The 12,469-nt window shown below is 47.3% G+C and overlaps 2 protein-coding genes across 4 annotated transcripts in view; one reads left to right on the top strand and one right to left on the bottom strand.

The window, feature by feature from the left end:
• The window catches only part of LOC119453230 (probable E3 ubiquitin-protein ligase MGRN1), a 29,042-nt gene extending 18,331 nt beyond the window's left edge, over positions 1-10,711 (top strand). For 2 of the 3 annotated variants that reach the window (XM_037715253.2, XM_037715255.2), the window contains 3 exons: positions 1,886-2,066; positions 4,619-4,956; positions 5,582-10,711. In XM_037715253.2, the coding sequence (XP_037571181.1) occupies positions 1,886-2,066; positions 4,619-4,956; positions 5,582-5,800 (738 nt within the window). In that variant the 3' untranslated portion in view covers positions 5,801-10,711. The remainder of the gene's footprint in view (positions 1-1,885; positions 2,067-4,618; positions 4,957-5,581) is intronic. The other variant, XR_007467023.1, reaches the window with a different exon arrangement.
• Positions 10,712-11,248: 537 nt separating this feature from the next.
• LOC119453229 (COMM domain-containing protein 3) lies at positions 11,249-11,933 on the bottom strand. The gene has a single exon (XM_037715252.2). It carries the CDS (start codon positions 11,883-11,885, stop codon positions 11,307-11,309), a length of 579 nt encoding a protein of 192 aa, XP_037571180.1. The 5' UTR covers positions 11,886-11,933; the 3' UTR covers positions 11,249-11,306.
• Positions 11,934-12,469: the final 536 nt, after the last annotated feature.

Genomic DNA, 12,469 nt, shown 5'->3' with positions numbered 1-12,469 from the left:
TCTCCTTTGTGCCGTGCCCGGCTGCGCATCACGCATGCAAGCGCGTTCTGTTGCGTCAGAGTGAAGTCCGTAAACTGCATAAAGCTACTGTAGTGGAGAGCCAGTTGCGGCTTCTTCCTCTCTTGTGTCTGTGAGGCGCCTTTGGGCCGGCACTGGCGACAAGTATGTCATGAGAACAGGCTGAGCGTTATCGCAGTCGCTCTTTCCGTCAGGTTGCAAACGACCGTGATAACATGCAGCCTGCTCTTACCGCATGCTTGCTGCCCGTGGTGCCTTCATGGTGTTGCTGTCAGCTTCGTCATCATACCCACCACCTCTGCTGATGTGCAGCCGCGGCATATTTGCCGCTAGCGTGAATGTGCAGCCTACATGAGTTAGCTGTAGAATTTCGTTTACGTGATCTTGGCGTTTCTCGCGTGGCGCGACGGGCATTGAGATTAAGTGCACTTGCTTTAAACACGTGCGAGAGTAAATGATTATAGTCTCTCCAAAAAACTACAGCACGGCCATTTGATCGTGGGACTGCACAGTAGCAAAGTTTGGGGTGTCATTATGATGCAGGAGAAAACAAAAATCCAAATCTTCACTGGCAATGTTGGGGGTGCGTTTATTATGCGAGTGCATTCATTACGTGAGTATATACGATACGCGACGTGCGTCGCCAGCCACGCTCTTTGTTTGGTTGTGAACTATTCCAGCTGCATCGGTTCCCAGTCGGTGAAAAGCAGCAGCGTCTATGGATTTATTTTGGTTCCATTATTGACAGCATGAATAAGAAATGCTTCTATCTCACTGCTTAGCATGGGAACTGAAACATAACGCTGCTCGTGTGTGGCCAACTCACTCCAACCCACGAAACTAGGCATGTGCGAATATTGATTTTCGAGCGAAGTTGAAGCGAATAGTAATTAGTGTCGAGAAATTTCGAACAGATTCGTTCGAATAGTTGTGGGATTTGCATAAAACCCTGACACAAGTGCCAGATGTTGACAAATCCCCCCAGAAGTCGGTTGTTTACTTGAAAAAAAAAAAACGGAAACATATTCATCTCTGCAGTCAGTTTATTTTCAAAATGCCATTACTAAGATACTTTCATGCTAAAATGCAAGTTGAAACATTTCTTACAACTACAGCAGCACAGGAAATTCATTTACAGGCTCTTGCTCGCTGTTGTGATTCACTCTACTTTATATTTTGTGGGGGTTGAGGCCGCAGGAGCGTTTTGCGTTTGCCCATCGTGCTTCGTCATGATGCTTTGAAGTGCAACTTAAGACTGCGCAATGCCGGAGTTGCCTATAAAAGTGAGAGTGCGCAAGTATCCCTCTATTCTTCCCTTGTGGCAGGTAGCACTTTGAGACACTGTGTAGCACTCCGTTGCCTTCAGGATCGACCTACATTACCCCAGTACTTTCCTCTTAGCAGTTAGTGCTACCTAGATGCCATGTGACATTGTACCGCCTTCAGTTTTGGCCGAGGTTGTACCGTTTCGTCACTGGTGTACAACAAATTAATCACCATGCCACTGCCATCATCACAGATACGCTTGCATCACACAATTGCTTGTCCTACATAAACTTGTTGGCACATGTGGTAATATATACCACGCTTCGCGGAACCCCGAACGATGCTGGATAGCCAGCAACCTGCAAAATGCTTCGTATAACATCGCTTTACACAGCGATGTTGGGGTCTGCATAATTTTTTAAAATTTTATTTGATTTAGTGACGATTCACGGTTGCCATTTAATGTCAGTTTAACATAGTAAGGTCTTGCTCGAAAAAAGAAAAAGAAAATAGAAAGAAAGGGGATCGCCGAGTGTTCGAGTGAAAGCAGTGTCTGACTGCAAAGTCACGTGCGGTGAACGTGCGGCCGTCTGTGGTACAGGGTCGAGAGGCAGAGGCAGCGGAAACACGCTCGCTGCTCGAAGGAAACGGAGGCGCCGAGTCTCGGAGCCAGGCAGTGACTTCACCATCGGCACACGGAAAGCAACACACGGTGTCTGCTTCGACGCCGCACTCGCTACACCTTTGCCAGGCCAGGCCAGACAAAGAGAACAAGGCTACGGGTGAGTTCAATTAGACTGTGGAAACTCGACTTTTAGAGTGCTTTGAATCTTTTGGCAGACTTCTTGCTGAAATCATCGTCATCGTTCCCTGTAATGTCAGCTGTCAGACAAGGGCCTCTTCCTGCAATCTCCGGTTACTCCCGTCTTGCGCCGGCTGACCCCATCTATGCCTGCGGATATAGCCTAATTTGATCACACCACCTAGTTCTCTGCCATCTCCCAACTGTGCTTCCCTTCCCCGTGGCACTCATTCTGTAACTCTAATAGACAACTGGTTGCCTGGCCTATGCATTTTGTGGCCTGCCCAGCTCCATTTCTCCCTCTTATACAGCTCAGACCACTTATAATGTAGCCGCTTATAGTGCAGGACCGGATATAATGTGGCCCTTTTAGAGCGCAGCTCTTAATGGCCCCTTCCTGCGACGAGCGGCGGCGGCGGCGTAACCGAGCAAATGAGCACAGTAGCGAAAGATCTCGCAAGCCACGAACGGCGCAGACCAATGAGAGTGGCCCCTTCAGTGACGTGCGCGCGGGAAACTGGTTTCATGCGGACCCGCGCGACTGCTCGATGCGTACTCGATGCGTATCTGGTCTCAGCCGGACCGCTAGTTTAGTACTATCGTCTGCTCGTGTCAGCTCTCGCTCGCGCTTGTTTGGTTTGCTTGGTTTGGTCTCGCTTGTTTCAATTGTCATGGTTTGCGATTGTTTTTTTTTCATCTGTTTGTATGCGCGACGGGAATTGTGTAGTACTTCTGGAAGCCAAGTGGCACCAGAGATTGCACTGGAACCTTCGACGAGTCATGTATAAAAGCCGTCGCGCTTGACCCGCAGATCAGATATACAACGATTGCCGACTCTGCCACACATCTCTGTCGAGTTCTTTGCCTCAATATATAGCGAAATGAAAAACCGTATAGAGCTGCGCTCAAATTTCTCATTAGACAGTATCATAATCGTCGGTAAATTTTTTGCCTCCGATTTATCTTCCCCTAGAACTCAATCTATATGCATATTACTTGTAGTGCAGCCACATGAGACAGAATATCGGTTATAATGCGGTTGCCAGAAAATCTCGCAGACTTGCTTGAGCGAGGCAGTGAGCGTGTCCTCAGCGAGATGTGCCGGCCGAAGGGAGAGTGATGAAGACGATGCAGAGGAGAAAAGAGAGAGAAAAAAAATGCAGCGGCAGCGTACTGGCTCAGTAGGCGCGGGGGGGTTGCCTAGGTGACGGAGAAGCCTATTGCACCGGCCGCTTGTTAGCTGCGCACAGTCCACATCGTCGCTCTTTGGCTCTTCAATTTGTATGCGGAAAGTAAATGCAGTCACAAACTGATTTTTTTCGGACGTGGACAGGGTCACGAAAATGTCTGAATTATCGGGCAGGCCGGCAAAATGAAGTTCAACAGTAAAATCGATTTGTTGTTTTTTACAACTCCATCGACGCGGGAAAAAACGGTCGAGGCTGCAAGTGCATTTTGCGTTTGCCCGTTGCGAAGTGCAGATGTTGGACGTGCGACCTTGACTTAGTCTGTTATCTATGTCTCCGCTCCTTGATTAGTACAGGAAGAATGCAATGATTGTACGCTTTTCTTTTCAAGGATAATGGTAATCTGCTACCACTTTTATTTGTCTGGAAATTTGTTGAATTGCCATATTTGAATGTGGGATCTTGTCCTAAGACTATCTTCCAGTTAGTGTTCTGCCTTTAGTTGGGCCACTTTCTTCCGATTGAAGTTGGAGATGCTGCAGTTACATTTGCTTCATTACTACCTGTTCGGTGTCTCCTTTAAAAATGCACTTCACTGGATGCCGTTTCCTTGCCACACTATGCCCCTCCTGAACTTGTCATCACACATGCTGATAAATCTTTTTGTTCTTTTTTAAAAACCTTATTTTCCTGACACACATGCAAGCTCCGTAAGTAGCATGAAAACAATGAAATGTGCATCATAGATGACACATCTTAGTCGCGCACGTGTTTTCGCATCGTTCTTTTGTGAACGAGACCGGCCCAGATAACGCTGGCAGGACGTGTATCCTCTTAAAGGCAACAGCGTAGCAAACGATACTTGCACTGGAAAGTGCTTTGCATGCTTGCACGTACTACCAGTCATCTCGCCGCTTGTTGTCGTTATAAATCGTTATGCTGTGCAGTATGTCATGCTATAAGAGCAGGCACCTCAGTCCTCGCATGTTCAGAGCAAATGTGCAAAATTGTTTTGCGTCAATTTTCATATTACAGAGAAGTTTAAATGTGCTGTAAAGGGAGTCGCAAGGAATTATTACTGCTTATCAAGAGGGTGCTACTTTCCCAGACGTTGATTGCAATTTATGGGGCACGGTTAGGGCGATGTTAACTTTCAGCACATTTCAACACTCATCATAGGAGTTAAGGTGAAAGAGCAGAGACAGTGTAAAATTGCTTGTGCTCTACCATCGATAGGGGCAAAATGTCCTGAAACATGGCTTCAGAATGACTGGTAAACATTGTAAACACATAGGAGTCTGTGGCTGAATGGAGGGTTGTGAATATCTGTGGGCTTGCCATGCAGACACTTCCCCAGGAGCAGAGGACTCTGACTACTACACCCCCGAAGACCCAGCCGTGCAGGAGGGCGGTCACTTCCTGGTCGATCAAGGGACTGACACCAGCTTAGACACACCACTAGCAGAGACCCCCAGCGCCGAGAGCTCGTCGGGAACGGCAGTGCCGACGCCGTCGAGCGGCAGCAACAGTGCCAAGAACTCGCCGGACGCTATGGCGCTGCGCCGGCGGCGAGCCTTCGACGACCGATGCTCGCCAGTGCATGAGGAGGAGCGCCCCATCGAGCTGGTGGAGGTCAAGAAGGTCACCACGCCGCTGGCGCCCACAGGGACCACGACGTTCGAGGCAAGTGTGGCCAGTTAGGTTAGATTATTGGATAGCATTTGGCAAGTGGTATGCCCCACACACTTTTGATGCTGAAAACTTGGAGCTTCAGTATACATTCACAGTAAACCTGCGTTTTAACCTGCCATAGTGGTTGAGTGGCTACAGCGCTCTGCTGCAGTACTCTGCTGAGGTGTTCGACACCTGCTCGCGGTAGCTGCAATCTGTGGGGCAACAATGAAAAAATGCTTTTGTACTGAGCATTGGTTGCGTATTAAGAGAACCCTGTGTAGTCAAAATTAACCTCGAGCCCCTCCACTATAGCATGTCTCCTAGCTCCTGTGCAGCTTTGGTACATTAAACCCCATGAATCAATCAATCAGTCGGTTAGTAAAGTCAATCAAGTCACTCTGTCAATTCAGTGAGTCAAAAGTGTTCTGTCAACTGAAGTCACTTAATCACTCGGGAAAGCCAGTCAGTCAAGTCTCCCAAATGAGTCAGTCAATGTGCATTTGAGTGAACATGGTAAATCGTGAATATCATTGCGTAAAAGTAACAGTTTAACAACGATGCGACTTCTTTACTGGCGAATGTTAAAAACGACAACCTGCAAGTGCTTAACTTGACTCGTTACTGTTTTTTGCAGGCACGCACACAGACGACGTCGCCCTCCCGCCCCTCCGCCAGCGGTAGCGTCGGCCATGTCGAGACTAGCATCTCTCTGCCGGGCACTCCCGCTAGCAACGCCAGCAATCGCAGCAGCGGCGACAGCTGCAGCAGTGGTTCGAGCACGCGCCTGCTGCTGTCTGGACGACACGCCTCCTCTCAACCTCCGAGCAAGACCACCAGTGGCAGCGTGGACTGATGACAACTGCACAGAAAGAAAAGAAAGAAAAAGAAGACAGAAGACAAAAGAAAGTCAAAGGAAAACAAAAGAGAATGGAAAAGGAAAGAGAAGTTCCGAGTTCCGCAGAGGGCAAGCCAGATCTGCGAGTTCGCGTTGCTGGAAGAAAAGGAGAAGTGCCGTCATGGTGCACGAGTTGCCGAATTGCCAATGCTTGCCTTTGCCAAGAAGTACCAGTAGTTCCCGCACACTCGTGAGGAGGCGGGCCATATACTTCGAGGTGCACCACTTGCATTGCGCGCCACATGGCGCTAAGCCTAATATAGGCTTAGCACTTTAGGCTTACATGCTGTCTAAAAAGGGAGAAAAATTGCAGTCGTGAAATACGAACATTTGGAAGAGAAGGCAAGGCTGGGCAGTGTGCTTATACGTGAATTCACTCTCTTTTTGTGAAGCATGCGCAGGAAATGGGCTTCGCTCTGTGCTTTAGTTCATTCGTTATTGCCTTTCGCTGTTAAATTTGGTCGCAACTGCCATCATCGCAGGCTATGGGAGGTGAAGGGAAGGGTCGGTGTGAGGTGCAAGTCTGCTTGAGTCTACGATCAATGGAGCGGCTAGGGCAAAAGCGCAGCGAAGTGCTTTTGCGTGCTTCTTAATTGCCTTCGGCTACAAATCAATCGTGGCCGTTACCTAGTGTTGAGGTGGAATACAAGACTGGTGGCTGGTCTGAGTAAAATACATATAGCTGGTCTCTCTACACAACGTGTCTGGAAAGGTGTAGCTAAGTGATTTTGTTTATTTGTAATCTGTGGCTATAGTTCAAGCAGCGATCTGAAATGGAATGCAGCTGGCATGACTATCATACACTGTGTTCAAAGAGTTTGTGCAGAGCCGTAGCTTTGTTTGTGTTTTTCAACTTACTATGCCTTTGAAGCGTTAATACGAAACAGCTGCATTGTGGTATTTAGCTTGGCCAAGTTTAGGACCTGGCTCCACGAGTTCACTCAGCATTTCAAGTGCTGGATATACAGCCAGCTTTGTCAATCCTTGTTTTTTTTTTTTTTCAAGAGCACTGATATGAAATGTAGTTGGTTCATAATTCTTTATACGCAACATAACGAGCAACTGATTATTGGGGAAGTTGGTTTTTTTACCAGAAAGAAGAAAATATGCTTGGCTTGCGCTCTAAGGTTAGTAGTAAAGATTCGTAAATGCAAAGCTGATAAGCAGTGAGGTATTGGCAGCTTAACCAAGAAATTCACTCAACGTTGGCCTAAGGCTATGCACCGGTGTTTCACGGGGATAAATTTTGCTGCAGGCAGACTTATTTTATGGATTCTCAGTTCTGATAGTGATATGGTATCTGAACTGCCAACAAGTTCGTCTGGTGCATTTTGTTTGCCTCTCTTTTACACTTACTTGGAATAGTTCAAAGTTCTCGCGTACAGCAGAATTAAAAGACTTCATTTTGCACGCATTTAGCTCAACCTTACCTGTTGGATCCACACGACTCTGTTCTAGATCTTGGGCTTCAACTTTTTCTTACCCCAGGGAATTATATCCATGCATAAAATTTACATGCATAGCCTGAATCTTGTGTCTCGTGAGCTTGCAGAAAGCCTGCTCATTTTGACACTGTCTTTTAGAAGGCCATCATTTTCATTGTAAACGGGAATGCCATTTAGTTTCTTGGTTTGTGCAAATTTCAAATCGTTTTGACCTCGTTCATACGTTTTTGAGAAAAAAACGTACTGACCGGGAAAACGTATGGTCCAAAGTCACTAAAAATTTGGCAGGCTTAACTTAGTTGACATCTATGTAATGCGAAGCGTAGTGTGAATTGTTGCAGCACAAGATGCTGGCGCACGTCGAGCTGGTGGAGGCAAAGAGGCCCGAGAGGCTCATTGTCATTTTCGCGGCTTCGGCAAGCTTACGTTCACGTTCCTAGAAATCGTGTGTAGGTCGGCAGCTTTTTCGAGTGGGGCAATTTGGCGGGAATTTCTGACGCGCTCACTCGCGGCGAATCGTTGCGGCATGAGACGCAGATGCCCGGGGAACTGGTAGCACCCAAGCGACCGTTGCCGTTCAGTCGCGTTTTCCTTTGTGAAACCAAAACGAAATCCAGCTGGTGGACAATGCTGGCATACGATGCCGCCTGAGCAAAAAACGTGACGCTCACTTCGCATCGCCTGCAGCGGGGAATGGCAGTGCGTTTGGGTTATCAACTCTTAAAAGTGTGCAGTACACTTCCGACGGCACTATATTACGTGCACTGTGGAACAGATAGGTGAAGATGCTTATCGCGATAGGGTTGGCGGCTATGTGGGAGGAGATGTGCTGGTACCGGCATAGGAAGCGTAGTGCGCGCCGTCGTTTTTATGTGGCACGGGTGGGCAAGTACCATTCTCAATCACATGCGCCTCTTGCCTCTTCTTGCTTAACATATCTAGTGGGCAGAAAACGTATCATACGATCGCAGTTTGGCAGTGCACTGAAAGTTGTCGCCGAAAGATTGCGTTCTCTGGGAACACATGAACGGGTAAAAAAGAAGCGTAGTTGTATTGGGTCATTTTTTTGTGTTCTCGATTGTGAAGGTCGGCACCGGGAAATCGTACGTAGTGGGATTTTATCAGTGAGGTTCTACTGTAATGTTTTGCACTACTGGGTTAGGTCACATGGCCATCATTCCGTGATTTATGCTAACAGGTTGACGTCATGTTTATTTGGTTCTGACATAATTTATATGAAGTCAGGTTATTGTATGCTTTCAGACAAAGACACACAGTTCCCAACAGAATCGGCGTGTTCTTGTGGTCAGGACCACTTTCGAATCTCTTTTATGTTAAACTGAACACGGCGTGGCACACTTCAGAGATGATAAAGTGCTATTGTGGTGTTGCGACAATGGTGTCACGCGGCTTGTTCAGAATTGAGTCTCCACATATTTTGAAATCCAGCAGGAGGAGAGACCGTTTTCATTGTTGCATTAACCATCTACAATTTAAGGGGCCCTGAACCACCCCTCAGGCTTGGTGAAATAACGTAGTCCGCGGGTAGCATACGCTGTTGTAATCATCTCAGCCAAGTTCTGCTGTCGTACGCGGTCCGTGGAGCTCATAAGCGGAATGCGAAGTCACCTTTCTTTCAAACACTCTCGTTTCAAAAGACCCAATGATCCTTGCTCTTTTCTGTGTGCTTTATTTCGTACCAAAGCACACTCCAATACACGGCTGCTATTGGTCGCTGTGGTCGGCTACACTGCAGCCGCCACGAGGTGCCACCACAAGTCCAGTGGCTAAGTGCACTGCGGCTCGCTGAGGGCAACCGCGTTTGGCTTACATTTAGCGCTTCTTAGGCACGAAAATCGGAAGTCCAAAATGAAATTTGAACTGCGCGCCACGGTAGCCTTCGCAGTGCAAGGCATTGAAGGAGGATGGGGAGCACAGCGGAGGCCGTGTTTCTCCGCTTCTGCTGACTGCATTGAAGTACTTTTTGCCACAAAGTGATTCTGAAATAGCCTATTTTCACTTCAAATGTATTTCTCCACTTCGATAAAAAGTGGTTCAGGGCCCCTTTAAAGAGATTCTTAATGAAAGCATAAATAAGTTTACGAAATATTGCAGTCATATGCCTTCATTGCCAGTTACAATCGAATGCGGTTATAATGAGCAAGCTTATCCACTGGAAATATATATATATATATATATATATCAGTGAAGAAAAGAAGCCAGTAATGAATCCACTTATTGAAAACAAAACTACACATAGTATGTAGGAGTCATTGCCTGTGCCCTAAAGTGTTCCGAGTCGCAAAGAATGGCGTTCTCAGCATGTGCATTTGAGTAGACCAGCTTTAGTGCGCTTCCCTCAATGATGGCCTGTACCATCGCCACACATCCACTGCAAAAGTACATCCTGAAACGTCGTGCAAGGCAACTCCACATTTCGCAGCAGACGCCCCAAGTTTAATGTATGCATCCAATGTCCAGTTCGTTACGAGAGAGTGGTTTTACATGAGCATTGTAAGTTTAGCATGTTCGATATAGAAAATACAATTATATTTATCCAGATTTGTTCTGTTCAGGTTCAGTTGTAGTTCTGCGTTAAAATCTTTTAAGACTCGGCCGACGACAGTGGGGCCCAGCAGAGCATGACCTCAAGATCTCGGGCACAGTACGCAGTGCCCGAAATGACGTATGGCTGCCCATTTTTCGCAGCAAGTCTGTTGTTGCCTGCAGGTTGCGGCGTCTTCACTTGCGAGCCAACTACGTCAGTTGTTTGGCATCAAAGCAGTGCTGAAAGATTTTCAGAGCTGTAATTTTATCACCTGCGATAGACTTAACAGTCGCTTTTAGTGTTCATTTTTCTTTTCGGAGTTTGCAAGATATGTAAGCAGTAGGTCTTGCTGCGCTTCTGGTCCACAAATAATTGCTCTGCAAAAGCAGGGACTGTACAAATGCTTTTAAGTGTGCATACAGTGTGCCTCTAGAAGGCTGTTTTAGTTTTGTTTTGTCTTTAATTGGTCAATGCTTCTGACATTCATTACCTCGATGCATTAACTACACGGTGTGCTCGGAAGCTCCATCTGGCCTGCAATAGTTATGGCTTGTAAAAGGATGCTGTAGAACTTTGCCCAAAAAGTAAGCCAGCCTTTATGTAAGGCCACCAACTTGTTTACAAACACGTGGTTGCACAACAGTTTTGAGAGTGCTGCAACATAACCAGAACTCTCCGGAAGTATTGTGTTGCGTGTGCGTGGTGGTGCAACATCTGCAGGTACTTTGGACCAACTGATTCCTGCTACGACTTCAGAAAAATCCGGGGGTGTTAAGTGTTTCTCGGACTGTGCTTCAACTTTTGTGTCCTTGCTGGAGTACTGTGGTGTTTTGCATTGTGGAAAGTTGTATAGGATTAAAAATATTGAGTCACTAATTGTGATGTGTCTCTTGATGCAAGCATTTGAAGTAATGGAATCCCGTTGTAGCACAGGGACTTCTGGCATAAGTTTTGGTTCCAACTGACATTTGTTGGAAGGATTGACGTATCAGTGCCGCGACACTAAATTGGTGCATGTAATGGAACAGCCATTCTGGTTGTCTCAAAGGCAGTATACTCGGCGCAAAAGATATAAGAGCCCTTCATGCAAGACCAGAAAAAAATATTTACATTAGATTCATAACTTTCAAGGCAGTATACTCGGCACAAAAGATATACCAGCCCTTCATGCAAGACTAGAAAAAAAATATTTGCATTAGACTCCTTGCAAGCAGCGTTTACTCTAAGCATATTGAGCAGCTTCCCACTTGTTTAACCCCCCCCCCCCCCCCCTTTTTTTTTTTTTTATTCTTATCCATTGCAAGTTACTGCCCTAATGATAACATTGACGTTAGCGTTTGCAATAGGACACAGAATGAACAGGCATTGGAGGTGACGTACTGAAAAGAATGTAACGACCCCAAAGCTGTTACATTTCGCTAGAGAAGCTTTTATTTACAAAAAAAAAAAAAAAGTAAACTGGCATGTGTCCTCAAGATCCGCCCCCCTGCGCCTTGTTTTCAACGCACTTTGCGGCGTCCCGCAGGCTATGCAGCAGGTCCTGCATCTGCGCCATGTTGCACGCGAACGACACTGGATTCTCGGAGGAAGTCTTGAGCTCGATGTGGAATATCGGCTCGCCGATGCGCTCGAGATGGTTGCTCTTGACCCGATAATCGACGCTCCAGTCGACGCCGGTGACGTGAGGCGGCCGCTTTCCGATGCGGCTAAGTTCGACGCGCACCAACTGCTTGTTCGCCGCGTACTTGCGGACCAAAGTGTCCGCGCGGGCGCCGGTCATTCCGTATTCTTCGAGTCGCAACGCGAACTGAGAATCGTCCAGGTTGAAGCGCGAGCTTTCGAGCACCAAGGCAATAAGTCCGGCGCAGCCATCTTTGAAGTCATCGCCCGCTGTCGCCGACTCGTCGTCGACATCGCCCGCTCCCGTTTCACCGTCGGTCGCGACCACACTGAAGACTTTGTCGAGAAGTTTGGCGTAGTCCGCGTCACTCACTTTGCGCGGATCGGCGGCCTTGGCGATGCCGGTGACGAACGCTTCGGCGAGCTCCATTGCTTTGGATGCTCGGCAGTCCGTCCGTCCGCGCGTCCGCCAATCAGACGTTTGGAGACGTGAGAATAACCTACCGGCGAAATTCACCAATAAATTCACGGATTGGACGTCAATATAGTCCGCGGTATTTAGGCGCGATTATTTAAAGGGCGTTTTGGAATGACGAGCCTGAAAGCTGCTGCTGTAGGCGTATATGCGCTGCTCAAGATAAGTTGGTTCGCGTTTTACAATGGCATGTTACTAGCAAACTAAATATGTGGTAAAACTTTCTACAAAAGCGTGAGCGTGCCACCTCGACATCTGCTGTTCCAATGAGCTGAACAGGCATTGGCTGAATTTTATCCCCCCAGAAAACTTAACTGGAATTAAGTGCATTAATGTCAGAGGCTTTGTTGATATGCACGGCAAAGAAAAAAAAAGAGGGGGGAGAGGTAGAGATCAGATACTGTAACAGCAGTGGCGTAGCCAGGAATTTTTTTTTTTTTTTTTTTTTTTTCGGGAGTGGGGGGTCGTTGCTGTGGCCCATATTGCTGTGTCATGGCTTGCCTGCCCCGGTTTACCCTCAAAGCGAGAGGCACAGCGCC

The sequence above is a fragment of the Dermacentor silvarum genome, chromosome 5 (assembly GCF_013339745.2).
Source record: "Dermacentor silvarum isolate Dsil-2018 chromosome 5, BIME_Dsil_1.4, whole genome shotgun sequence".
In the NCBI taxonomy this organism is placed as follows: Eukaryota; Metazoa; Arthropoda; class Arachnida; order Ixodida; family Ixodidae; genus Dermacentor; species Dermacentor silvarum.
The sequence above is the reverse complement of the archived record's forward strand: the minus strand, read 5'-3'. Positions and strand labels throughout refer to the sequence as shown.